This window comes from Lathamus discolor, chromosome 7, assembly GCF_037157495.1.
Source record: "Lathamus discolor isolate bLatDis1 chromosome 7, bLatDis1.hap1, whole genome shotgun sequence".
NCBI lineage: Eukaryota > Metazoa > Chordata > Aves > Psittaciformes > Psittacidae > Lathamus > Lathamus discolor.
The window spans coordinates 10,182,829-10,209,153 of record NC_088890.1 but is presented as its reverse complement, the minus strand read 5'-3'; the positions used below and the strand labels follow the sequence as shown (position 1 = coordinate 10,209,153).

The window sequence follows — 26,325 nt, the reverse complement described above, 5'->3', positions numbered from 1 at the left end:
GTTTCTTTGCGCGGCATCTGCCAGAACTGGTGCTGGAGCGGGTCACCCAGGGGCATCTCCTCTGGGCTGTGTGTCACTGCCTTCAGGAGGAGATGGATCAGTTTGGAATCCAAACTTTGCTCTTGGACGAGTGCTTGACAGCTTATATATGAAGTGTACTGATGGCCTCAGATCAGGTCGTGGTGTACTCCACACTTGTGGCACCTTGTTCCTTGATGGGACAGGGGAATATTAGATGTTTGGTAAAGTGGTGAGGATTTATTTAGCTAGCAGGTTATGGAATGGGACTGGAAATTCTCCTACGCTAGATTAACTTACAGAAAACCATATTAGTTCTTGCAAGAGGCTGATGACAAGTCCTATAAAGTAGACATTGGTGGGGGGGCGTGGGTTATTCTGGTTTTCATTTAAAACAATAAATGTGAGTTTCCACATATAACAAAGAATCACCTTAAAACTCCTACCTGACACACAGGCGCCTGCTGCATAACGTTCGCTGTTACCTAAAATGTGTGAGTCATGTATTGACTTCCCAGTGATTGTTCTTTGAAGACTTTGTGGCTTTTGTGTCAGTCTGAATAACTTTTTTACTGGTGAGGAGTTTGATGGCAAGCAAGCTGGCAAGCCCAGCTCTATTTCAAGAATATGAAATAATCTTTATCATTCCAGTTCCTTTAGGACACAATTCTGCTTTATCAGGGAAATATCTGTAATTGTGGTATCAGAGTTTTCACATGGGGAGAATACTGACTTCTATAAACTCAGTCTTCAGTGTTACTGTTTTCTTTTTCTTCTACAGAATATATGAGGTTTAGAAGTCAAATTCATTGCAGCTAATAAATTGTATATGCAGGTTATATAAGTATATGCCAAAACCCAGCAGTGAACATACAATGAAATGAAAAAAATACTATGTGCCTTTGATATTTATTTTATTTCTTTCCCAATTAATTCCTCTCCTTTGTGCTATCCTAAACTTAGGTCAAACTGATTTATTTCCCCTAGTGAAATGTGGGGTTTCCTGCTCATTGTGCTCCTTTCACTGATTTTTCAATGCAGTGCTTCACTGAGCACCTTGACAGGGGAACCGTGAACTCCTTTGGCTCCCTGGTGGGTTTCTATCAGGGGGGATCAGAACTCCTCAGAACCAGCTGTTGCTATTTTTGTGGTTTAGATAAAAAAAAATAGGTATCATCTGCACTTAACATGACTTTTTCTTACCCTTCCCAATAAGCTTTCCTTAAAATCACAATTTTAGGGTGTTGTCTGTGCTGGTGTGCAGTGAGATCTGCATTCAATTCCCTGGCGGTGGAGGAGCAGCCAAGCTGTACCATGCTGAGCCGGGCTGCCGCTGCAGTGGGGCTGCCCTCCAGAGGGCCAGGAAGAAGAGTAGTGGAGGAGAAGCCTAGAGCCCCCCTAGCCAAATTAGGGAGAGGGGGCGTCGCAGTAGCTGCAGGCTCAGCTTTCCTTTGGTACAAAACCTAACAAATGACAAACCTTGTAATTACCCTGAGAGCAGCCTCATGAGTGTGATAAATCCATGGGGGAAGGAGGGAGAAAAGTCCTTCAAAGTAATCAGCTGCTTTCTTTCAGAAGGAAGCTGTGCGAACCCATTGCTTTGCATGTTGTTCCCGTAGTTGTAATAAACATCCAGGAGGCAGCTTTTGGCAGCTGCTAATTTTAGAGTAACGTATTAATCAAATTAATTGAGAGTTCCTTTTAATAATTAGCAACAGCAAACACAACTTTCTGAAGCGGTGTTTTCAGTGTTGCTAAGAGTGATTCCCCCCAAAAGATCTCTGTAGATAAATCATCTGAAAAAAGTGTTAAATTGTCTCTTTTGCTACCTGATAATCCAATTAAGTGGTGATAAGAAAAATAGCTCTTGGAGGATTTCAGGGAAGCAGAATAATGTACTTAGTCTTGTACCAGAATCAAAATACCACATAATCATGGGTATCCATGGATACTGAAGCAACACTTTGATTACTGGATACATCCATTACTCTTAAATACCAGAGTTAGGTGTTTAATGCCCCGAACAATTTAATGCATGACTGCTTGAACTTGCACAGAGAATTCTCCCGAGGTTTTGCTTTTCAGAGGCACAGCACAGAATATGTCAGCAGGCGAAAGGGAGGCAGCTATGACATTTTTAAGACTGTCTTCCAAGCTCCTGTGTGCTTTGCAACTGCTGCCACCCAGATGGCTCAATTCGCCCATCAAGCTGCCTGTGAACTGGAGCATTATGAGATGTGGCCCAATCTTTATCCCACGTCTATGGTGGGATTCCCATGATGAAAAGTCATTTGCTAATCTTCTGCAGTGCTTGTGCTGTTGGGGCTCACTCCACAGCAAATGGATGGGCTCAATGTTATGTCTCTGTAACACCAGACCTTTTATCATGGTACAATGAGCATGTTGGCTATTTCACGGCACAGGATCCATCATGAAGTTGATGCTGTAATTTCCCCAGCAGAGTTTTGACTTCTCCGTTTCTTTTGCAGAGCAGGAATGGGAACACTGGGAAGAAGCCTCCTATGGACTGCAGCTGTGGTGCGTCCCAGGAGAGGTGCCTGGTGGGCTCTTACCTGTGTGGTCTGAGCAGGGTCCACTGCCACCAGCTTGGCTTTTTACTTTCATTGCATGGAAGGATCCATTCCTCTTCCCTTGTGTGAGAAAATGAAATGTAGAAAGGAAGAAGTAAAATGGGCATTTTAAAAGCACTTTAATAACGAGCCTTGGAAAAATTGTTTAACCATGATTTTATAGTGATGGCTCCAGCACATTCTTGGTGTGGGCATCTGAGCAGGCAGCACAATGTGGGTATTTTGGTGCTTGATTCTGCTCCAGTTCTGTGATGGGGCTGGGCTTTGTGTCTGCCTTTGACCATTCATGCAACTCTGGGTGTTTTTGTAGCGTGGAAATGCCGTGTGATGCAGAAGGTTGAAGATGGGAAAAGTATGAGCAGCAACTTTTCATTTTTTCATCTTTTGTAAAGATTACTGGTTGTTATTTTATTTTTTATTTTATTCTGTCTTTTTTTACTTACAAAGTGTCTTTTATACGAGTTCAAAACCAACTTCCTTGAACGTCTCAATACAAAGTTTTCACAGCAAAACATTTTTTTGAGTATACTTGTGAGGCAGAATCTCACATATGTATTCTGTTGGAAAGGGAAAAAAATAAGAAACCTGGCATCCTATGTAGTTAGGGAAAGAATGGGTTAGTCTATTGTTTCTGACAGTCATTGAACAAACTGAATCCCTCCTATAAGCTGTTTTGCTAAAACTAAAAACAAGAAGCCAAAAAACGGAAGTCTCATCATCCCACCTGTTGCACAACTAGTCATTTTCAGTCTACCTTTGCTAACCTGCTCATCTTGTTTTTTTAATGAGTACCCTTACTGCTTGTTCCTTCACTGACCTTCAGTGCTGTTTTCTTCTGTTCCCAATTGAATACATACAGGTCTGCAGAAAAAAAACCAACAAACACACAAACATTTCTGGCAAATAGTAATTTTTTGGGGGAAAATGCGATTTCATGCTTCCTAAATCTATTTGTAAACTGAGACTAATTTCAGTCTGCAGCTTTGGTTGAAGGGAGTGGGCAGGAACATGGGGAGGGATGAATGTCACTGGCTCATCCTGCTTCTCTCAACAGCCTCATGCAGGAGAGCAGGAGTCCCCTGAGATACCAGTTTGCCTTCTGTGCATAGGGGTGGCTTTCATGTAATTTTTGAGGCTGTTTGACTGAAAATGCATGTCATCTTCTGTTCCACCAGGTGGGTGCAGGGACTGTGGCCAACCTGTGTATGTAGGCAATGATGTGGTCAAGACACCAAGTCTGAGGTACAAATTCAACACCTTCTCTGGGAAAGGAAGAAAACGGGATGACTGTTTTAATCATTGGGTGGGAAGGAAACACCAGAATCTCCTGTGTAGCTCCTCATTTTTTTCTTCCTACAGGTCCCTAACAATCATTGTTTCCAATTCAAATTAAATGGAGAGTTTTTGGTTTAGGTAAAATTATTTGCATAGTTTTTATTTTAATGAGCAAAACTGAAAATCTAGCAACAAAAAAAAAAAAGTCTGATCTATAAATTTTCTTTTTCAGTCTGGCAGCCAAACAAAAGAGTCAGGTTATTTGTACATCTGTAATTGCCAGCATCCTGAGCAATACCTTAAGATAGATTTCCTCCGTTTCCAGCAACACTTAAATAAAACTCCTCCAGAAGCATGTGAGTAGGCAGGGGCCATTATCAGGATCTAAAGTGAAGCTGAAGCAGGTTCTGTGTGCAAAGATTAACTAGAAATGGCATTTTGAGAGACAGAAACTCCACTAAAATGAATCTTGTCAGTGACTTAATGAAGTTCAGGGGGCTCTTCTAGAAATAAAATCTGGGGGAAAAGCAGTTTTTCAGCAGCCTGGGAAAAAGGACCTGACTTCATTTTGCATTTTGTTTGTTTGCCAAAAGAAGTCTGGAGGTGCTGTTAGTTTTGGTGGAAATGTCAGTATTTCTGTGTGTTCTCAGAGCACTGCCAGGGGTGCAGTGTCAGGAATTTTAATGCCGGGAACAATCCCAAACATTCACGTCAGTTTGCCAATGTGGCACAAACCACTGGAAAACTAGAAGCTGTAAAACCAAATAATTTTCAAGTTATTGTTTGAGGAAATGGTTTGCCTTATTGTATTATCCTTTTCATAGGTGATTGTGATTTTCACGCTTGCCTGTTGGACAAAGGCACATCTGGAAAGGCTAAACCTACTAGGTCTGCTCCTGGTGTTCCCATCCGGATTTGATGTTGTTACGAAAACATTTACTGGCGGGAGGGAAGGATGATAAAGATGTCATTGTGAAACTGCTACACATAGTCTAGAAGAGAAAGGATAATGTTTGAAGGCTAAAGTGGTACAGAACTGACTGCCTCACTATCATTGTTTTGACCATTTTCACATGCTGATTTCCATGAATTTATAAAATCCCATTGTTCAAGGAGTTAAACATTTGCTCGCAGAATTGCTTGAATGATGTATTTTATGTATATTATAGTTCACATCTCTTTTATTCATCTCCAATATCCATTATCTTCATAATGGCCTTTGCACTTGATTGCAGAATTACTTACCTGTTCTGTCCCCTCACTGGGCAGAAATAACCCTAGCAGATAAGGAGAACCCTCTCTAGGCAGCTGTTTTGAAGCGTGGTGCTGCTGGTGGGAAGAGTCCTGGGTGGCTGGGAAACTCCTGGTGCCATGCCGCTGCTGGGTGTGTGTGGAGCAGCACCATCTCAGGCACAGGGTGAAGCGTGGGTTCCGCTCCCAGACTGCCATTAATTACCATAGCAATTTGTAGCTAGTTAGAGCATTTGCCACGTCTCCAGTCTGTCAGGGGGAATTTATTATTGCAGAAATCCTATGACAAAATCTTTAATTTGCAACTTTCACATTTTTGCCACTTAGTTCCCTCTGAGGATTTTACCTCGGGAGCACTGTGAATTAACCTGACCATTTAAATAACTGTGCACATGTTTCCTATTGTAATAAGAATGCAGGTTGGGAATATGAAAGTTAAACTTATTCTGTACATGACAATATACACCCAATTCCTTGGGCATCTCTTATTTCTGAGGAATGAAAAATGACACATGCCTCTGCCTGCCATGAGGTCCTCCACAGAGATCGAAGCACTTTTGTTCAAGCTCATAAGCTCAGCTGTAACCAGAAGCTGATGTGACTAGTATAGTCAGGTGGCTGGAATGGATCACCCTGCTGCTGCAGCAAGAACTTATACTCTGATGTCAAATAATGCTCGGTGTAGACTTGAGCAAAACAAAGCAAATAAGAAAATAATACACGTTGACCCATTCTGGTGACATATTAGTCCATTTGTAATAGCATCACTTTCTTGGAAGAGACACTAGCAGTTTAAAATCAGAATATCCATCAATGTGTCTGAATTGTATTATCTGAATCTTGGTCCTCTTGTATCTTACTTCTCTCCTTTTTTATTTGCCCTTGATCTGCCTCTAGCTGTTTCTGTTCCTAACTGCTCCAGAGAGTGCTTTTGAATGCTGGTGTCTCCTGCTGCTTGATATATTGAAAGCATCATAGCCACTTTTCTGCAGATAAAAATATTTTTGGGTTTAATCATTGATATTTACCATTTATCCATAATTCCCTTGTGCCAGAGATGGCACAAAGAATAACAGCGTATCACATCATCTGCTCTATTTGGAAAAGCTCTTCCACCATCCTGGCTGTAAGATCCACTCTCCATCTAGCTTGGACTAAATGCACAGTGTGTGACTTGTACATGCTTACCATAACCAGCACATTAAAAACGTTGCTTTGCTTCACCAGTGGACAGCAGAGAAACGAAGAGCTGACCCCCTGAAGGAGGCAGAAAACTGTATCACAAAAATGACCTGAAATCTGCCCTCCCGAATTCCAAGCTGTTTCTTTTCTCCACCATGGCACCTCTTTTCTTCAAAAAACTGCATGGAAATTACAGACTTTGAAGCTGTACATTGCATTAGAGGCTTTTTTTTCCTCACTATTGAGAGCCCAGCCACAGCTGCCTCTCTGTCCAGAGATGCTCAGTTCAGCTGTAATCATTATCGGCTATAATAAGATTTTTGGCTTCTCCATCCAGGCAATAGAGATTGCATGACCCACACAATAGGTGTAATTATGGTCAGGGTCAGTTGCCGAGCTATCAGCCTCCCCAACAATTTTAGCCTTTTTTCCAAGCACTTGAATCATGTAGGTCACAATTACTTAATATTAAATACTGTGGGGTTTTTAATAGTAGTTTTACAACAGCAGTGTATCACCTGATCTGCATATGTGTGTGTTCCTTTTTCCCTGTGGATAAGAGGATTCTTTAATATAGGTAGACTCTCAAATACAGAAATATTACTATTATGGGTGCCAGGTCTGAGATCCTTTTGCTTCTGTTTCTCTCCAAATGCCTGGTGGGGTGTTTGTTCTTCTGGTGGAGCCATGGTATCCAGGGATAAGCATCTGTAAGTGTTCTTCACTCCTCATTTAAAAGACTCTTAAATCTACTTACTAGTGCAGTAATTAGAAATCATAAGCTGCTGGGGAATGTTGGTCTGTGTACCTGTCTGCTGGAATCTGCTCTTTGGGACTGTATTGCCAATCATCTCCTGAGAGAGCCCGTCTTTTCTGAATGAAAGCAAGGGAGAGCTATGAAGGATTGCAGAGGACCTTCACAGCAGCTTTAGATGTGTCTAAATAATGGCTCCATCCGGCAGGCGAAAGTCCTTTGGTGTTGACACTAGAAAATATATCCTGTCCTGCCCTGCTGTGTCAAAGTGGGAGCCTCTTTGAGAGGACACCGTGGAAGGAATGCATAAATTTTCAAGTGACAAATCTTGGAGCTTTGTAACAGTCTGTGGGTTGGTTTGTTTGGGGTTTTATTTTCTCTCTCAGTGAATTCTCCAAAGTTGCCATGTCCTTATTTAACAAGAGAAATTGGAGTCTCTCCTGGGAGACTCGAAGTAGCTTGGCTTGGCATCATGGAGTGCCAGGAAGGAGAGGAGTAGCTAATAACTTCAAACTGTCCTGGGGTGTGATGCCAGGATGGAGAGATTCTTCCCTGATGGAGATGTATAGATGGCTCATCCTCAGTTTCTCACTGGTCTGCGATGCCTTGCACTTGAGAAGCGCTGTGGACCTGCTTGTGGACTCAGAACCGGAGCTGTGCTTTTCACCAACACATAATCTGCCAAAATAACTGCTCATGGACTTGGGTTGATTCTGTCTAATTTTGACTGAGCATATTAAAATGTTTAAGCTTTTTGAACCTACTAAGGGTGAGACTTAATTTCCACATTTAAAAATTAATTTTACTTTTAAAAATCAGTATTGTTTTCTTTTAAAGAAAAAAACTCAAGTTGCAATAATTTCAGGTTGTAGTAATTGCAAAAACAAAATTAAATATTCTGTGTTAGTCAGCAAAAGACTTGGGGGTTATTGTTCCGTTCTTTCTCAGCCTTTCCTTTTCACCATTTTATTTCTTCCCATTGAAAGCAATCTTTTTCTCTATGTCTAAAATAAATAAAAAAAAAATCATAGAATAGAATCATGGCATCATAGAATAGTTTGGGTTGGAAGAGACCTTCAGAGGTCATCTACTCCAACACACCTTCAGTGGGCAGGGGCATCTTCAACTAGATCAGGTTGCCCAGAATCACATCCAGCTGGGCCTTGAATGTCTCCAGGGATCTACCACCTCTGTGTGCAACTTGTGCCAGTATTTTTATCATCTCATTGTAAAGAATTTCTTCCTCATGTCCAGGCTGAATCTCCCCTCTTTTAGTTCAAACCCATCACCCCTTGTCTTATCTAACAATCCTGACCTAAAGTGCTTGGAGCTCTGCAGAAGAGCCACATGTTGCAATTTTAAAGCCATGCATTTGGTCTGCATGGCTGTTCAGTGGTTTTCCTGCAGGTGTTTGCATGTCTGATGTGCCATGGCATAGGGTGACTGCATTAGCCTTCGGTAGACTGCAGCAGACTGCATATGCTCGTGGGGGATAAGCTGCCTCCTCTGTATTCTATCCCTGAGAACACCTTATCTATTACTTCATTTAAGAATACTTTTAAATCTGTATTTTAAAGTATGTCTGTGAATATCTCCTTTGTCCTGCTGTCTTTTAATTAACCCATCCCCACTGCTCTTTCTTATTATGCATCTCTGATACTTTATTAATTAACATAGTGTGCAGTATACCGAGGAAGTTGGTAGCTAAGATGCCATAAAAGATGAAAGTATTTATCACTGAGAACCAAAATAATGAAGGCAGAAGTTGTGTTTTCATCTGCCAACGTCGAGCAGAATGTCACTGGAGATGTGATTTTTTAGGGCTTTTTTTCCCCCTGAAGACAAGCTGTATAACTAGAATATGTGAACTGTGCTAAAAGTGAGTGTTTAATTGGCATGGATGTATTTATCACTGTTACAGTCGTGACACTATTTTTGCCATGTTACCTGTGTATTTTTGAGAAGTCCAGTTCACAGACAAGTACTTTCTTTGAGGCTTCAGTTGCTTGGGCTACTCTATCCAATTTGTAATGGGCATTTCAGCAAGGATTTTCTTGAGCAAATTTCCAATTTGCTTTGCCAATATCTCAACTCCTTTGCTGTCCCTGTGCCAGATAAGTTGCTTCAATGGAAATGTTTTCTCTCAATATCCTTCAACCTGCAAAATGAAAAATAATCTCAGCTTTTTACCAAGATAAAGCTTGTCTATTACATTGTCAAAGTTTCTGGGTGCAAGGGGAGGAACTGTGATGTTCCAGGCAGCTCCAGATAAGTTGCTTCAGTAGAAACGTTTTCCCTCAATATCCTTAAACTTGCCAAATTAAAAAGAATCTTGGCTTTTCACCGAGATGATGTTTGTCTAATGCGTTGTCAGCATCAATTGCCTTTCAGCATATTGTTCTTTTTAAAATCAGTTTAACTGTGCTCAGGTTATTGTTTGTTGGGGTTTATTTGAATCCCTCCACTGACTGGTTTATTTGTTTATTCTGCTATTCTATGATACTGGTTTTTCCCATCTGTTTAATCCCTGACCCTACCCAGGCATGCAGACTGTATCGCAACGAGTGCTCTGTGCAAAAAAAATAATTGTACAAATCCCTCAGGAAACTTGACAAGAAGATTAAGTGCTCCGTAAGGGCAGCGATTCGATCGGAGAGTTTCTCTTCCTCCCAGGCTCCCCTTCCAGCCATGTGTATTTCCCACTGCCTTTCCTATGCTTTCCTCTGACATAGTCCTTTTCTTCTTTCTCCTTTCTTCTTTCTGAAACAGGTGGGCTCTGCATTGCTCAGTCCCTGAAAATCCCCCAGGATCGCAAGGACAAGACCATCGACTTTGATAAAATTATCAAGCAGCTCCTAGAAACTCCCAATGCCAGGGCCATCGTTATTTTTGCCAATGATGAGGACATAAAGTAAGGATGACTGAGGGAATTAATTCATTTGTGCTTGATAGCTATGCAGAAAAGAGAAAGCAATTAGAGCTATGAATAATGAAGTGGAAATGCCTGTTGGTAAGAGCAGTGTGGGGATGTGGAGTTCACACTGTGGAGGGTAGTGCCAGGCACTGATTTCTGCTGTTGCTGCCCTGGCTCATGTTGTGCATCACGATAGTGGGGGGACGGGAATGTTAATCAAGGTCTGGAAGCTTTCCCTGGCAGAGGGTTACTCATGCAATGGATGGCAGACCTGCCCTTACCTCTCAAAGAGGCATTAAGAAGATGCCCCTCTCTCCGAGCTTATGCTATGATGTATTCATTAATTCAAAGTATATTTTATGACAATTGATGGTTAGTAGTGATAAAATGGATGCACAAGGTTAAACCGTATAAGGTGCTCAAGGTTTGACCACATACAACTTGCTCATAGTATAAAGAGAACAAAGTGTGACTCTCACTTCTCACTTGCCTGTGTTCCAAATTCTCTCTCCTGAAAATGGTGTTGGCATTGTCAATTGGTGAGAGGCTCAGTTCCACAAAACGAGACACCAAGTTAGGATAACGTTTCAGTAAAGTCGATGGCAAAATAATAAGTTTTAGTGGAATCAGTATGTCAGTCATGGGAACAGGAGGAATTAAAAGAGGGGTCCAATCTGTGCTGTGTGGATCGTGGTCTGGTGTGTTGTGAAATTCCTGAGCTCTGTTGGTTACAGGAATATGCTTTTTCTGTTCATTCCGCAGTTGCAACACGCCATTTTCCCCAAGCAATTATGTGTTTAAATGAAATTAATTTGTGAACATAATGTTCTTTTCTGCAGGCAGATCCTTGCCGCTGCGAAGAGGGCAGATCAAGTTGGTCATTTCCTGTGGGTGGGCTCAGACACGTGGGGCTCCAAGGTGAGCCCGTTGCTTCATCAGGAGGATGTTGCTGAGGGAGCCATCACCATCCTGCCTAAGCGGGCGACCATAGAGGGTAAGAGCTCTCTTATGCTTCAGTCCCTCCTGCTTCCTGAAATGCTGCTGGTACAAAACTGATCACCCATAATTCTTTCTTTCGTGTTTTTTATGAGTAAATGTGTACAGACTTGGTATAGTACAAAGGATATAAAGTACATGAAGTAAGTCTTCATCTCCTGAAATTTTCCTAAATGCCTGTGTTCCTCATACAAAACCTATACATTATTTCCACAGTTGAGAAGCTACCAACAGTTATTAAAGGCACAATTTCAGAGCTTACATTAAGCTGTGGTGATATGACAGGGCTTTTATCACTTGAAAGTAAACCAAAATGATCTGAACACATCATGTATATATAGGAAGAAAAAAGATCTTTTGCAATTTATGTATCATTTCTGAAGCAGTGGATAAGTTTTCTACTGAAGAGGTAAAAATTGATTTTTAAATCAGCAGTTTCAATTCGAACTTAGCTTAACTTCTATTTCGTTCAGATCAAGCACTATATTTATACATATTGCTTGTGTGTTCCACAAATACATGTACGTATGTATGTGTATATAAAAATTGTGGGAAACTTTTTTACATAGTCCCTTTGTTTCTCAACAGTTCTTTGTGTTCTGAAGTGTTTATGGTCAGATCTTACTTCAATTTATTACCCATTATAACTGTACAGATGCTTAACTATCCAAATGGCATCCTCTGGGCAAACCAGACTTGTCAGTTAGACTCAGTTTTCTCTATAATATAACAAGAAAAAGCTCTTTACAAGGGGCATACTGAGTCAAGAAAAGAAACTCCTTGGCTGGCACATGGCATTGCATCAGGCGCGGTCTCCAAGGAGTCCTTGAACATGTTGCCCTCATTAAAAGAGGTTCTGTTGTCTTCACTCACTGAAAAAACAAATATTTACATTCATTTTCACTGTGTCTACACTACCACCTCATCAGTTATTCTTCTCAGGTATATAATATGCTCCATCCTTTTACATTTTTTTAAACCTTAGAGGCATTTTAGCATGTTATTTCTCCATAAATGTGTACAGTTGATAGACAATGAGGTGTTTTCTTTCTGAAAACGAGGACATTTTAATAATCTTTTCATACTGTCTGTTTTCATCCCTGAGGGTTTCTGACACAGAAATGAAAAGTCTGCCAACAGTACACAGAAATAAAAGCTTTCCAAGTTTGTTTGTTAAAAATATTTTCCTTCTGTGTTACACATTAAACACATAGGACATAATGGGAAACGTAAGGTTTGCTTTTAGACACAGTAAGTGATGATAGCAGAATGGAAAATTCAGGTATAGAAAGTTGGGTAAATAACAGGTACAAATATCAGTGGTTTTAGTGTATCTGCAAAAAAAAGTATGAATCTTCTTATTCAGTGAATATATTAGATTATTGCCTGAAAGTTGGCTAGCTGCATTTTGTACTTCTAGATTGCATGATTAGTTGTTTGTGATGCTTAAACTACATTTTGTCTATGTGTATAATTGTGTTCATTCTTAGGAGCAGCTGCCATGCAGCAGATCCATGCTTTGAGGTCCAGGAATTGCATGGAAAGGAAACACCACTCAACCAGGAGTAGGTTCTGTACTTGGTGTTAAAGGAGAGGCAGAGCAAAGTGTCCCAGAATAGCAGCTGCTCTGTCAGTAGCAAATGTTTCCTGGCTGCTCTGTGACCGCTCAGAAAGGTTCAGGCTGGTTCTTACCTTTTTCAGTCCCGTTCATCCATCCCTAATTGCCATCTGTATCTGCCATCTGCTTAGTCCTGTCTGGAGGAAGAATAGAGGGATGGTTAAGAGAATAAATTCCCATTCTCCTGAAGCAGTATTCCAGAACTCAGCATTTCCCCTTTCAGACTGATTTCTGTTTCATCCACTAAGAGAAACATCCGGTGAAATCTGTTATGTATAGAAGTAAGTAATCCTTAGGTATTAGCATTTCTTTGCTTAGGGAGGCTGTTATCCATATGGATTGCCTGCCTTTCTTGCATTTAGACTGCTGTATGTTGGTTTGTTTTTCTTTCTGTTGTAGTAATTTCATTTGGCTATGAAGCCAAGAGAACTGGAAATGGACATTTTAGTGTTATTCTTTTATCATCCAGCGGTGAACACCTGCTTCCTAAAATTTATCAATGCGTTTCTTTTGATGAAGACTTAAATAAGAAGCCTTGATTTTCACTATAAATTGATGGAAACAAACCAAATTACCAGAATGGATCTAAGTTTGCCCCAAAGGACTGTGTTTCGAGCTGTATGGGAGCCTAGCAGTCTCCTTTTGTGCTATGGTGTGGCAACATTTAAGCACCTGCTTAAACACCACTGGATTAGGTGAGAGTTTCTTTATTAGTCATGAATGTGGGGGTTACCCTTATTTTACTCCTCAAGAGCATCTTTTATTTTTCCTTTTTGCCTTTTATCATTGTGTTAAATAGTATTTGTAATATGTTAAGGAAAGATTCCTAACAAACCTCACTGGAAATAGAGAGCTCTGCAGCTCCTGTACCTTAACCTGAAATACGTGACACTGGGAGTCTCTTATGCTTCAGGGGAAAAATGTTAAGCCAAGAAATGTTAAATTGCATTGAAAATTAATGTGTCTGCATGTTCAAGAGTATATGGTACACTTTGGATTATCACATTTTTTAATGTGCCTAAAGCTGCTAGTCCTGTAAGTCATAAACTAAAACAGTCATTATATAGGAAAAGGCATTTTCCAAATTACTTTTCTCCCCCAGTCATGACTTCTCACTTCAAAATACAGATGTGAAACACAGGTGTGTTGGTGTGTTTAGACCTATCTACATAAATATAATTTGAAGTTCCTATTTTGGGAACAGCTGGAATACCCTAGCAGTTTTCAACTCCAGAGGGACTCTGAAGTGCTCAGTTTCTTGTAGAAGCAGGCCCCAGATTATTTGTCTTGATGCTTCATGTTGCTCTTGGGACAAAATTTTCTTTGCCATAGTCCCATGGGGTGATTTAGGAAATCATTACATGAACTGAATTCATTCATCTTAAGTCAGTCTTAATATAGCCCGATTGTGTTTGATGTAATTATGCTGAAAGGATAAAGTTGCATCATATTTGCATAATTGCAGCAGACAGTGAGCCAGAGGAAGTGCACACTTAAATAGTAATCGCTCTATGGAAAGTTGTGTTTGGAACAAGCTCCACTGCCAACTTAACCAAGTATCAACTAAGCTGAACGGCTTCGTGAGGTTTTTTGTTGGGGGGGAAACAGAATGTGTTTATTTCTAGAGCAACTATGACAGCAGAATATTGTGTTCTGTTTACTGTTGCTTTGAACTCTTCCAAAAAAAGGTTGTGATGACATGTTCTCACACTTAGAGATTGCTAAAACGTCAGCTAAACCAGTCCTGAAACTCAGTGTATACTCAGAGGAATAAGCATAGTGTGTTGCATAGCATAAGTGCAAGTGCCTGTGCTTATGTGTGTAAGAGTTTGTTATTTTGAATAGTCTTTTACTCAGAGTATATCTGTGTAACATTTTTATGAAGAGGTGTAATTCAGCTGCAGAGTGAGTATTAGTGCTGGAAGATGAGAAAAATTAAAGAGATTAAACAACAGACAGAAGGTATATTTGCTAATTAAAGTTTGAATGGGATGTATTATTATTATTGTTATTACTATTATATTCATTTTACAGTAATTTAGAAACAATAAACATCCGTGGCTCTGCATACATCTGACATCCATTAAAACAACAACACAGCAGCAAAAAATCCACAAAAGGTCTTTCTTCTCTGAAATGTATTTGGTGGGATTTTAACCTACTGCTGCTGCTTCCCAAACCCCCTTTTTTCTTCTTCATTGGTGGGATTTTAACCTACTGCTGCTGCTCCCCAAACCCCCTTTTTTCTTCTTCATTCACCTCAGTAGAAAGATAAACATTGCACATGGAGATTTCTGTTGTCAGTTTTGTGTTGAAGGACAAGAAGAGTGCCTACTAATTGCAGGGAAGGTAAAATGCCTTGAAGAGAAGCAAGTGTGAGCTACAGGAGGATTTTGGATAAGCAAAAGCAGGCTACTATGGAGTAATGATGCTAAAGGGATCATGGTAAAAATGGGAGATGTTGAAGCAAGTAGAAAAAGTCCCCAACGTTTCATGTGCTTCAAATGGAAGCATGATGGAAAATAACAAGAAAGATTGAGACTTTAAAAAAATGGTATTTTGTTCTTGCAGCTCAGCTGAGCTACTTGCCTTCAGACTAGCAAATGATTGTCTTTTCCTTAGGCAGTGATAGTACAAGAGAAAGTTGTTTATTTGTTGCATTTTTAACTCAAAGTCCCAGAAGCTTTGTGGACGATCCAAACCAGCAAGAAATAAAATATGAAATCACTCTCTGGTTATTTATGGCTTGGGCCGTCATTCCAGCTGTGGACTTCTGCAGATGATGGCTTGATGAACTGCAACCCTGTATCTTTGTAGATGGGGATGAACTTCTTTCACACTAATGTTTTAAATCAGAAACTGACCTTCAAGTATTCCACTGCCACTTTACCTCTTCACGTTTCAGTAGATCTAATGAAATTCAGAGTATTTCCTCCTCTTGTTATCACTACTATACCCAAATCTAATTGTATGTTTTAACGGCCTGGGGTAGTTCTCTTTATTATACCATACAGATGTATATAAGAGTCACCTGGATGACCCTCTGATAAAAGCTGATAATACTACTGGTCCAGACATCAATTAAAGTTCTCCCTGGCGGCAGATTCAGACTCACAGGTTCCTAAATTCTATCACTGGAGAAAAAGCAGATCTTTCTGCCAGTGATAAGAAAATATCTATGGCCTGAGGGATGGAAAAGCCTGATCCTTTTGGAGTAGGTTTGTGCAGTACCTGCTGAGCTCATTATGGAAAGCTGTTAGACGATTCATGCCCAGAAAATACTCAGGTCCAATGAATGGAGTCAGGCAGATGGTCTTGGGTTTCAGACTGATGGTCTTACCCATTTGTGTTTTGATTTATTGTTTGTTTGGGTTTTTTTTTCCTCTTGCCTTTTTTTGTTTTGGTTTGGTTTTGGGTTTTTTTTTTTTTGGTGTTTTTTTGTTTGTTTGTTGTTGGTTTTTTTTACTTTTTTTTTTTTTTTTTTTTTTTATTCTCATTCCCTCTCCTTTTTTTTTTTTTAATTTTCCCATTTTTCTTCCTGGGGAGGATGCCCAGGGCAGCATCCCTCTAACCTCAGACCTCCAATTGGAGGTTTAGCACAGGAAGAACTGATACCTGGTAAGACCTTGTTAATATCTGTTAGTATCTTGTTAACCTACACACATGAAGTAGTGAAAAATAGCATTATCAAGAGACAGTAGTCGTTTTGGATATTCTTTTGTAATCTATCCACATTGAAGTTCACAGGACCTGTAGAGAATACTGAACACCTTTTTCGGGAAATCCAGATTATAAAGTCATGGAAATAGTACTAGAATAGAGATAAGTTAATTTCTGAAAATCACAGCTGTATTTTTAAGAGTCCAAATGACTCCAGAAGCTTTTACATAGTTTCAGAAATAGATATATATAATTTCCATTAATTGAAAATGTCTCTCTCTTCAGGGATAGCTTAGAAATTGTTTTCCTCTTAACCTCAACTGCAAAGAAGATGAACAACTATCTGCTTACCTCTTGCTTTTGTTCCTATGCCTCTTTTCTGTGTGAATATTTTCGAATTGGGTTGTTATACTGGCAGTCATGTTGTTAGCATCTATGCTACTGACTTAGCACTTTCAGATATCTAGTGCTTCCTTTTTTTCTTTCAAAATAGTCTCCCTTATCTTGCTTTACTTCATGTGATCTGTTTTCATGGACACCAGCTCACAGTGAAATGAAACCAAGGAGAGGAACAGCTGTGAGAGAAATACCGAGGCTAATATATACATATATATGATGTTAACTATTTTGAAAGTCTGGCAAAATGCTTTACCAGCAATGAAAACAAATGTTCTTTACAGTCTGAGTTCAGAATTTGATGCAACTGAACAATGGGATTCAACTAGATTTAAGATTAATGATTCAATTCCAGCAAGCTATGGCTGTGGCCGAGGTTTGTAATCTCATGAAGCTCTCAGATGTGAGGTTAAAGGATGGCTCAAATTCAGCACAAGGAAGCACATAGCTGTTTAATAAAAATAGAAGTGTTGCAAGTGCTGCAAACCAACATGACTGTCCTTGAGTTTTTCAGTTGTTTGTCTTCCAAAGGGATGGTGAATCATAGTTTTAATGTTTTGGTTTTATTTTCAAGAAGAATCCATTTGCTTCTTTTTTGTTTGGGCAGTAATAAACCTGAGAAAAAAAATATGAAAAAGTAGTAATTTAAGAGAAAAAGAGAATGAAATTATAATTCACTATTTAAAGGGCTCTCTTAATATTTTACCTTCACAGCCCCAGTCTAGAAAATCAAAGGACTCAGTGTTAATTTTTTTCTCTGTTAGAGTCAGTATTGAATTTTATCCAACATCAATAAATATGGGCATGCTGTTCTGCATCTAGCTATGGCTGCATTTACCCCAGGATGTTTCTCTGGAAACGATGTGCATTGTGCAGCACTTACCCTTACCACCTCCTCCCTGAACAGAACACGAGGCTGTATTAGTCACATAATAGTATTTGTAAAATAGTCAATTTGGGGGGTGTGGGAGGGGTTGGTGGGGTTTTGTGGTTTTGTTTCTTGTGGTTTTGGGTGGGTTTTTTGTTGTTGTTTACAGCCTGACTCAGAGTTTTTCTCAGTGCTCTATTGTTCTCAAGCTCTTTCTCTGTGTCCCTGGGGCACAAGTGTGTGGTTGTAAGAGTACCTTGGATGGAAAGATATGGCTCAGGGGTGGGGGGGTGGTTCATCCTGGGCTGTGGGACTGCCAGGGCAGCAGAGCCCGTGGGCACCAAACACCACAGGGGCACCAATCTATAAGGGAAAAGACATAGGAGAAGTAGCATGTACCATCACCTGCAAATTTCCTCATTCTTCTCATTACCTCCTCTGAATTTTTGTCTCATCTCCTTGCCACTTCCCAAGTGACCTGTTTTACTTCCTGCACTGCTGGAAAGACTGCTGCACTAACGGATTTGTTCTTCCTTGGCAACACCAGGTTGGCTTTTTGAGAGCAGTGGGACCTGATCAGCATCTTTCCTTCCATACTGTCAGCAGTGAGTGGGCTCTAGTGCCTGGAAGGAGGCACGTCCGTGGTTTCTGGGGCTCTAAATAGTGCGGTTGCAAGCAACAACAAGCAGATATTACACTTCAAGGCTGGTGTCTGTCTGTAGTTTGACAGTGATGTGGCTTTGGACACTTATCTCTAAGAAGTAATGTTTACATTGAGGACAACAGAGGAAGCTACAAAGATAATCCTAGGGCTGGAACACCTCTTTTATACAGGCAGGCTGAGAGAGACGGGCTTGTTCAGCCTGGAGAAGAGAAGGCTTCGGGTAGACCTTAGAGAAGCTTTCAGTGCATAAAGGGACTGACAAGAAAGCTGGAGAGGGGCTTTTGACAAGGGCATGGAGTAATGGAACAAGGGGGAATGGCTTTAAACTGAAAGAGGGGAGATTTAGATTAGAGATAGGTTCTTCCCTGCGAGGGTGCTGAGGCACTGGCACAGGGTGCCCAGAGAAGCTGTGGCTGCCACATCCCTGGTAGCGTTTAAGTCCAGGTTGGGTGGGACTTGAAGCAACCTGCTGTAGTGGAAGGTGTCCCTGCCCATGGCAGGGGTTTGGAACTGGATGAGCTTTAAGGTCCCTTCAAACCCAAAACATCCTGTGATTCTATGATTCTATTCTATGTTTCTATGACTATAGATAGATAGATAGATAGATAGAGAGACAGATAAAGGTTTATTTGCATTTTTTTCCCATGAGTAAATTGTTTTTTCCAGCTTTGAAATTAAAATGCTAAGGGAGTTCTGTACTCACATTATTAAGTAAATAAAGAAATGTATTACCTGTTGAAATAGTTTTTATATTTAATCCAATACATTTTGTCAAAAAGAGGCCTTCAAATGGCACTTCATATTCCCAGAGGACAAGTGGGTGTTTGCTGGCCAAGTGCAAGTGAAGGAAGAATTTACCTGTTTGTTCTTCTGTATCAGTCATGCACTGTTGGAAGTTGCTTTACCTGCAAACTTGCTGGGAATGTATTTTTCCCAATGCTGATGAAGCCGTTAATTGAATTTAAATTAATACCGTGGTTACCTGGGAATCACAGCCTTGAAAAGTTTATTGCATATTGATTCCAGCCTGTTGGAAAGTCACTCTGGGAGTTAAGATCAGCTTTGATTCCTCCTGGCTTGGTGCTGAATTTCATTGCCATTGGCTTGTGTATGTATGGACTCATGCTATGGGAGTGGAGTGTACAGGGACAGACAGATGGACAGACGTGTGGTGTGGGCTGGGCTGAGCATGACCAGAGTGAGCTTCGTTTAGCTAGAATGCATCATGTCTTGCTTGTCTTAGATGCTCTTTCATTGCCTGCCAGTTTGAAGTTTCATGATGAAAAGTGTGGTGCAGTTAAACGCTGGCTGAAATACCACTGCACAGTGATGGCTGGTCTCCTGAGACTGATGGATGTCATGATGCTGGCAGTTCAGGCAAACAGGGTCTGTTCCCTGACTGTAGGCAGGACTTGTAAATGCACTGTGGCATTGTGGTAGGAAGGCTGTGCTTAATTTTAAAGGGCTGAAGTGAAAGCTTTGGGGAGGGGTTTAGTAAGTTCAAAGAGACAATAGCTTAAGGGTAGTATTATTTTTTAATATGCAGATACAGAGAAGTTAAGAAAAGCCATTTTTGTAAAGTTTCAAATTCGTGTTATTTTTGTGGATTTTTTTTTAACAAAATCATTGAACACTCTTTTATTTATACATTTTTTTTCTTTAAGATTCTCTAGAATTGTGAATTGCTGGGAATTACAGTTTCAACTGTAATCTCTGTGCTGCTGCAGACTCAAAGGCAGTGCCCCATAGCACTCCAAACCTGAGCACCCGTTTGGCAGCACGCTTAGAGAGCTCACATACCATTGCAACTCAAAATGTAAACCTCTACATCTTTTTAGTGTTTTGCTAAAGTTACACACTTGCCTGTTTTATGGTGTTCAGGTATTGGTGTTCTTTTGGGGTTTTTTAGACACTTTGAAGGCGGGATCCTTTTAGAGTACAAAAGAGAGTTATCTGCCACTGCTCAGGGCAAGCACAGCTCGTAAGCACAGCAGCATTAAACAGAAGTTCTATCTCAGATGAGGCTTGAAACCAGTACCTCTTCAAATGGCTTTGTTGCTTCATAGCAAAGAAAAAAAATCAGGTACAAAACTCCAACTGGACCATAAAGAAGCATTATAAAATAGAGACTTAGGGAGCTTTTTCTTTGGCTGTTTGAAGTGAAATAATCTTCTTGCCCAACATGCAACAGACCTGGCTTGCTCAAAATCGAGGGACTTCTCTGACTGGAGCCAGCTGTTATTTATTCTGTGGGTATATTTCTCTCTTCCTCTCTCCTTCTGCATTTTAGGTATTGCTCCCAGGGCTTACGTTGGCGTTTTCTCTTTGATGTTCATATTCAGGACACTGGAGATTGTGTGGGTGGTTGTTTTGAGAGAGGGAGATGTGTACACACACACACACAGACAGCCCAGAATGGCTGATGCTGTGAGAAGAGATAACTCACACAACCGTATCTGGCTATTGATCAGTGTTCAGATGTATCACCAGTGGTCTTTGTTTTGGGATACCCTGAACTGCACCTTTTGATGAACAATTTTCCTCTCAGTGATCTACCACTGAGGTTGTCTGAGCTGCCATTGGACATGTTTAGGCAGAGCGTTTCCATCCAGAAGGGAAGAATTTTATTTTTAGAGAGCCTCCTATGTTTGTGTGCCAGCTCCTGATCTGCCTCTGATCTGGTAGGAACCTCCAAGCCTTCCTCTGCAGGTTTGCTCTGTGAAGAAGGTGTTACTGGGTGTCTGTGCATAGAGAGACTGCATGGGGAGGGTTTCTTCCTCCGCGCAGCAGCCAGCCATATGCTGCTTTCCAGTGTTTTTGCAAGGCAGCAGAGCCAAGGGCAGCCTGGGCTGGCAACCAGATTTCCCATCCTTGCGAGGGGTGTTCAGCACGCAGACAGCACATGAGGAAGGCAAATTACAGTTTCCTATACAGTCCCACCTCCCCCAGATTAGGAAATCCTGGTGTTTTCCAGTGCTGTTAGTCTTTGCCTTTGTGCAGAGTTTCAAGCCTCATTTGCTGAAAGGAATTTGTTTCCTGCTTGTGGGTAAAATTGGCATGATTTCCGGGATCTGGGGAGTGATGAAGCTCAGGGGACCTCACCGGACGCTGCATGAGAGAGCCCCTTCTGGGACTACTGAGGCAGAGCTTGCTCATAGCGAATTATTAGAAAAAGTGATATTTTAGTTTGGAATCCTGTTTAGGCATAGAAACAGAAGTCAAAAAAAGGTTCTGTCACCTTCTCCCACTCCCTGAGAGCAGCACTCAACACCATGCCAAGCACAGCACTGGCACCGTGTTTGCCTCCTTAACACAGCTGATGCAGGGAGCTTGGAAGGATGTTACTGTACTGAGCTGAGAGTACAGACAGTGTCATTGCTGAAACAATGGAGCAGGAGAAAGGAATTAGGAAGAGTGGGTGGAGAGGTGTTCCCATAGTCCATCTGAAGCATTGTACCCTATGTCTGCCAGTACAGCAGGGTCCACATCTGAAGCTGCTTTTGTGGGGATGGGGAGGGAGGGAGAAGAGCTCCCCTCCCTCTCCTCTTTGTGTGAGAATTACATCTCTCCTGATACGTCTTATGCTATCTTAGAGGTTAACACTTTTTTTTTCTAAGTCAGGGGAGCTATATTGGCAGAGTGTCCTGGGTTCAGCAGCAGCAGTCATTTTTCTCCTTAGTTGCTGGTGCAGCGCTGTGTTTTTGACTTTCGGCCTGGGAACAGAGCTGATAACACAAATGTTTTAGTCTGACCAAGGACTTTCTGAGCCTCATCCTGTGCCGGGGAGGAGGGAAAGCTGGGAGGAAGCAGAGACAGGACACCTGACCCAAAGTAGCCAAAGAGATATTCCATACCACAGCACGTCATGCCCAGGATGTAACGGAGAGTTACCTGGAAGGCCTAGGGCACTGTGGGGTTGGACGAGGTATCGGTTGGTGACCGGCTGGAGGGGGAGGGTGAGTAATCGGTCAGCTGTTGAGGTGTTGTATTCTCTCCCCTTGTTATTTCCCTTATCATTATCATTATTGGTGGTAGCAGTAGTGATTTGTGTTATACCTTAGTTACTAAACTGTTCTTATCTCAACCGGTGGGAGTTGCATTCTTTTCGATTCTCCTTTCCATCCCTCTGGGAGTAGAGGGAGGGAAAGAAGAGGGGGAGTGAGTGAATGAGCTGTGCGACTTTGTTTAAACCACGACACAGAGCATTTGTTTTGCATGTGTATTTCATGTATTTTTCAAGTAAACAAGAAATTGCAGGAGCTTTCTGAAAGGAAGTGTTCCTGATTTAGGTTAAAATGGCAAAATATCTGGTTTTAGAAATGCCATCCTGCAGGAGGGCTGAGAACCAGACTGCTCCTAATGGAACAGATAATTTTTCATCTCTGATATAATGCCTTGACACAAACCAGAAAGACTTTAATAGAGTATGTAGCATTTCCAGCCCATGGCCTGGTGAACTACACAAAGATACTGCGAAATATGCAATGAAAAATGGCAGATGTTTGAGCAGAAGAGCTGATGGTCTCTCTAATGTTCATGTTTGTGATTAATTTGGGCTTAAGAAGGAACTCTTGGTAAAGACTTTGTGATTAGATCCATGGATACTAGGTGGCCATTTCCCTTTACAGTTACTACAGCAGTTTAATTTGGGAAGCTTTAGATACCGAAATTGGGGCCAGCGGAACACAGAATACAAATACAATCTGCTAGCACCATAAGGTGATGGAGGAAATAAAAGGTTCAGTCATCAACTAGAACGTATTGAATTCTGTCCGGGGTCGGATGAGGAGCAAGTGGAATGTCTGTGGGTACGAATTAAGGGGTAGACTGGCACGGGTGATACAGTTGTGGGGGTCTATTACAGACCTCCTGATCAGGACGAAGGAGTTGATGAGGCTTTCTACAGGCAACTGGAAGTAGCCTCGCGACTACATACCTTAGTCGTCGTGGGGGACTTTAACTACCCCAATATCTGCTGGAAGACTCACACAGCCAGTCATTCACAGTCTAGGAGGTTCCTCGAGTGCATTGATGATAATTTCTTAATGCAAATGGTGGAAGTACCAACTAGGAGAGCAGCGCTGCTAGATTTAGTACTCGCCAACAAGGAGGGTTTGGTCGAAGTGGTGACGGTCAATGGCAGCCTTGGCTGCAGTGACCATGAGATGGTGGAGTTTAGGATCCTGTGTGGGAGGAATAGAATACCTAGCAAAGCCACAGTTCTGGATTTCCGAAGGGCCAACTTTGGCCTCTTCAGTCAACTGCTAAGGGAAGTCTCATGGGAAAGTGTACTAGGCGGTAAAGGGGCTCAAGATAGTTGGTTAGCATTCAAGGACCGCTTCTTCCAAGCTCAGGATCGGAGCGTCCCAATGAGTAGGAAATCAAGTAAGGGATCTAGGAGACCGGCGTGGTTAAACAAGGAGCTGCTGGGCAAACTCAAGTGGAAAAGGAGAATCTATGGATTATGTAAGGAGGGGCTGGCCGCTTGGGAGGAATATAGGACAGTTGTTAGAGGATGTAGGGAGGCAATTAGGACAGCTAAGGCCTCCTTGGAACTCAATCTTGCTAGTCGGGTTAAAGACAATAGAAAGGGCTTCTTCAAATACATAGCAAATAAAACTAACACAAGAGGCAATATAGGCCCACTGCTGAACGAAGTGGGTGCCCTGGAGACAGAGGATATAAAGAAGGCAGAGGTGCTGAATGCCTTCTTTGCCTCTGTCTTTACTCCTGCAGACTCTCCCCGAGGGCCCAGGATTTCTATAGCCCCAGAAGGAGTCAGGACAAAGGAGGAGTTTGCTTTGGTAGATGAGGATTGGGTTAGGGATCAGCTATGCAATCTGGACATCTGTAAATCGATGGGTCCGGATGGAATGCACCCACGGGTGCTGAGGGAGCTGGCGGAGGTCATTGCTAGGCCACTTTCCATCATCTTTGGTAAGTCGTGGGAAACGGGCGAGGTGCCTGAGGATTGGCGGATGGCAAAGGTCACACCAATCTATAAGAAGGGCAAGAAGGAGGACCCGGGTAATTATAGACCGGTCAGCCTTACCTCCATCCCTGGAAAGGTGATGGAACAACTTATTCTTGACTCCATCACTAGGCATATCAAGGATGAGGGGGTCATTAAGAACAGCCAACATGGTTTTATGAGGGGGAAGTCATGTATGACCAACCTTATAGCCTTCTATGAGGAAGTGACTAGGTGGAGGGATGAGGGTAGAGGGGTAGATGTAGTTTTCCTTGATTTCAGTAAGGCATTTGATACTGTCTCCCACAGCATCCTCATAGATAAGCTAAAGAAGTGTGGGCTTGACGATCAAGTAGTGAGGTGGATCGAGAACTGGTTGAAAGGAAGAAGGCAGAGAGTTGTGGTCAATGGCGCAGAATCTAGCTGGAGGTCTGTGACTAGTGGAGTCCCTCAGGGGTCGGTGCTGGGACCGGTGCTGTTTAATATTTTCATCAATGACCTGGATGAGGGAACTGAGTGCACCCTCAGCAAGTTTGCTGATGACACAAAACTGGGAGGAGTGGCTGACACACCAGAGGACTGTGCTGCCATTCAGCGAGACCTGGACAGGCTGGAGAGTTGGGCGGGGAGAAACTTGATGAAATTTAACAAGGGCAAGTGTAGAGTCTTGCATCTGGGGAAGAACAACCCCATGTACCAGTACAGGTTGGGGGTTGACCTGCTGGAAAGTAGCGAAGGGGAAAGGGACCTGGGGATCCTGGTGGATAGGAGGATGACCATGAGCCAGCAATGTGCTCTTGCGGCCAAGAAGGCAAATGGCATCTTAGGGTGCATTAGAAAGGGAGTGGTTAGTAGGTCAAGAGAGGTTCTCCTCCCCCTCTACTCAGCCTTGGTGAGGCCGCATCTGGAATATTGCGTCCAGTTCTGGGCCCCTCTGTTCAAGAAGGACAGGGAATTGCTTGAAGGAGTCCAGCGCAGAGCCACAAAGATGATTAAGGGAGTGGAACATCTCCCTTATGAGGAGAGGCTGAGGGAGCTGGGTCTCTTTAGCTTGCAAAAGAGGAGACTGAGGGGTGACCTCATCAATGTTTACAATTATGTAAAGGGTAGGTGTCAGGATGATGGAGCTAGGCTTTTTTCAGTGATATCCAGTGATAGGACAAGGGGCAATGGGTGTAAACTGGAGCATAGGAAGTTCCACGTTAACATCAGGAAGAACTTCTTTACTGTAAGAGTGACAGAGCACTGGAACAGGTTGCCCAGGGGGGTTGTGGAGTCTCCTACACTGGAGATATTCAAGGCCCGCCTGGACAAGTTCCTGTGTGATGTACTGTAGGTTACCCTGCTCTTGTGGGGGGGTTGGACTAGATGATCTTTTGAGGTCCCTTCCAACCCTTGGGATTCTGTGATTCTGTGATCAGTCTTTTCTACAAGGGTTAACACTCCTCATTTCTGCTCCTCTGAGAAACTGCGCTTATTTCATCAGAAATATCTATTAAATCTCGTGTAATTGATTCATGTATACTAAATCCCCTCCCAAGATAACTTTAAGTCTAATATATTTACATTAACGTTATTTCCACTCTGTTTAAATTCATGCATCTCAATATTTGTCTTAGCAGCTATTCCATAGCTCTTTACAAATTCTAAGAAGTATTACTTGTTTAATATTCCTCTTCCTCTTTCAAGACAGTTTTTCTCTGTCACTGAAAGAAATGGAAAGCAAAAGTTCCTAAGTTCTCACAAGAAATCTTTTCCTTATGGCATTTCTGACTTGGTAACTACTACCTAAAAAGGTTCTCCTCTAGGCCACTTAAAATTAGTCTCTGAAAGTCTCTATGACTTATTCTTTCTCTTTCTTAATAAGCCAGAGAAGATATACTACTTCACAATCCCTCAAGCAAAGTTAAATAAAAAAGTTTGAGGCTTTTAATGAAATACAAGCATGGCATCCCTGTTTGCAAATACCAAATTAATATGCCTACGTTATATATTGAAAATGTATTCACTGTGTTACATGTTTATTAGTATCTCTGTTTTTCTGCATGAGTAGCTAATGATTACTGTCATAGTTCCCACTGTGGGGATGTGGAGCATCCAGGAAAGATCTCTGGGGGGGCTCCTGTGTTTCTGCTGCGAGGAATCAGTTCACACAGAAACACATGGA

The 26,325-nt window shown here is 41.7% G+C and overlaps 1 protein-coding gene across 8 annotated transcripts in view; it reads left to right on the top strand.

Annotated features, from left to right (window-relative positions):
* GRM7 (glutamate metabotropic receptor 7) overlaps positions 1–26,325 on the top strand; it is a 298,668-nt gene that overhangs the window by 147,873 nt on the left and 124,470 nt on the right. For all 8 annotated transcript variants that reach the window (XM_065687271.1, XM_065687277.1, XM_065687275.1 and 5 more), the window contains 2 exons: positions 9,841–9,982; positions 10,825–10,979. In XM_065687271.1, the coding sequence (XP_065543343.1) occupies positions 9,841–9,982; positions 10,825–10,979 (297 nt within the window). The remainder of the gene's footprint in view (positions 1–9,840; positions 9,983–10,824; positions 10,980–26,325) is intronic.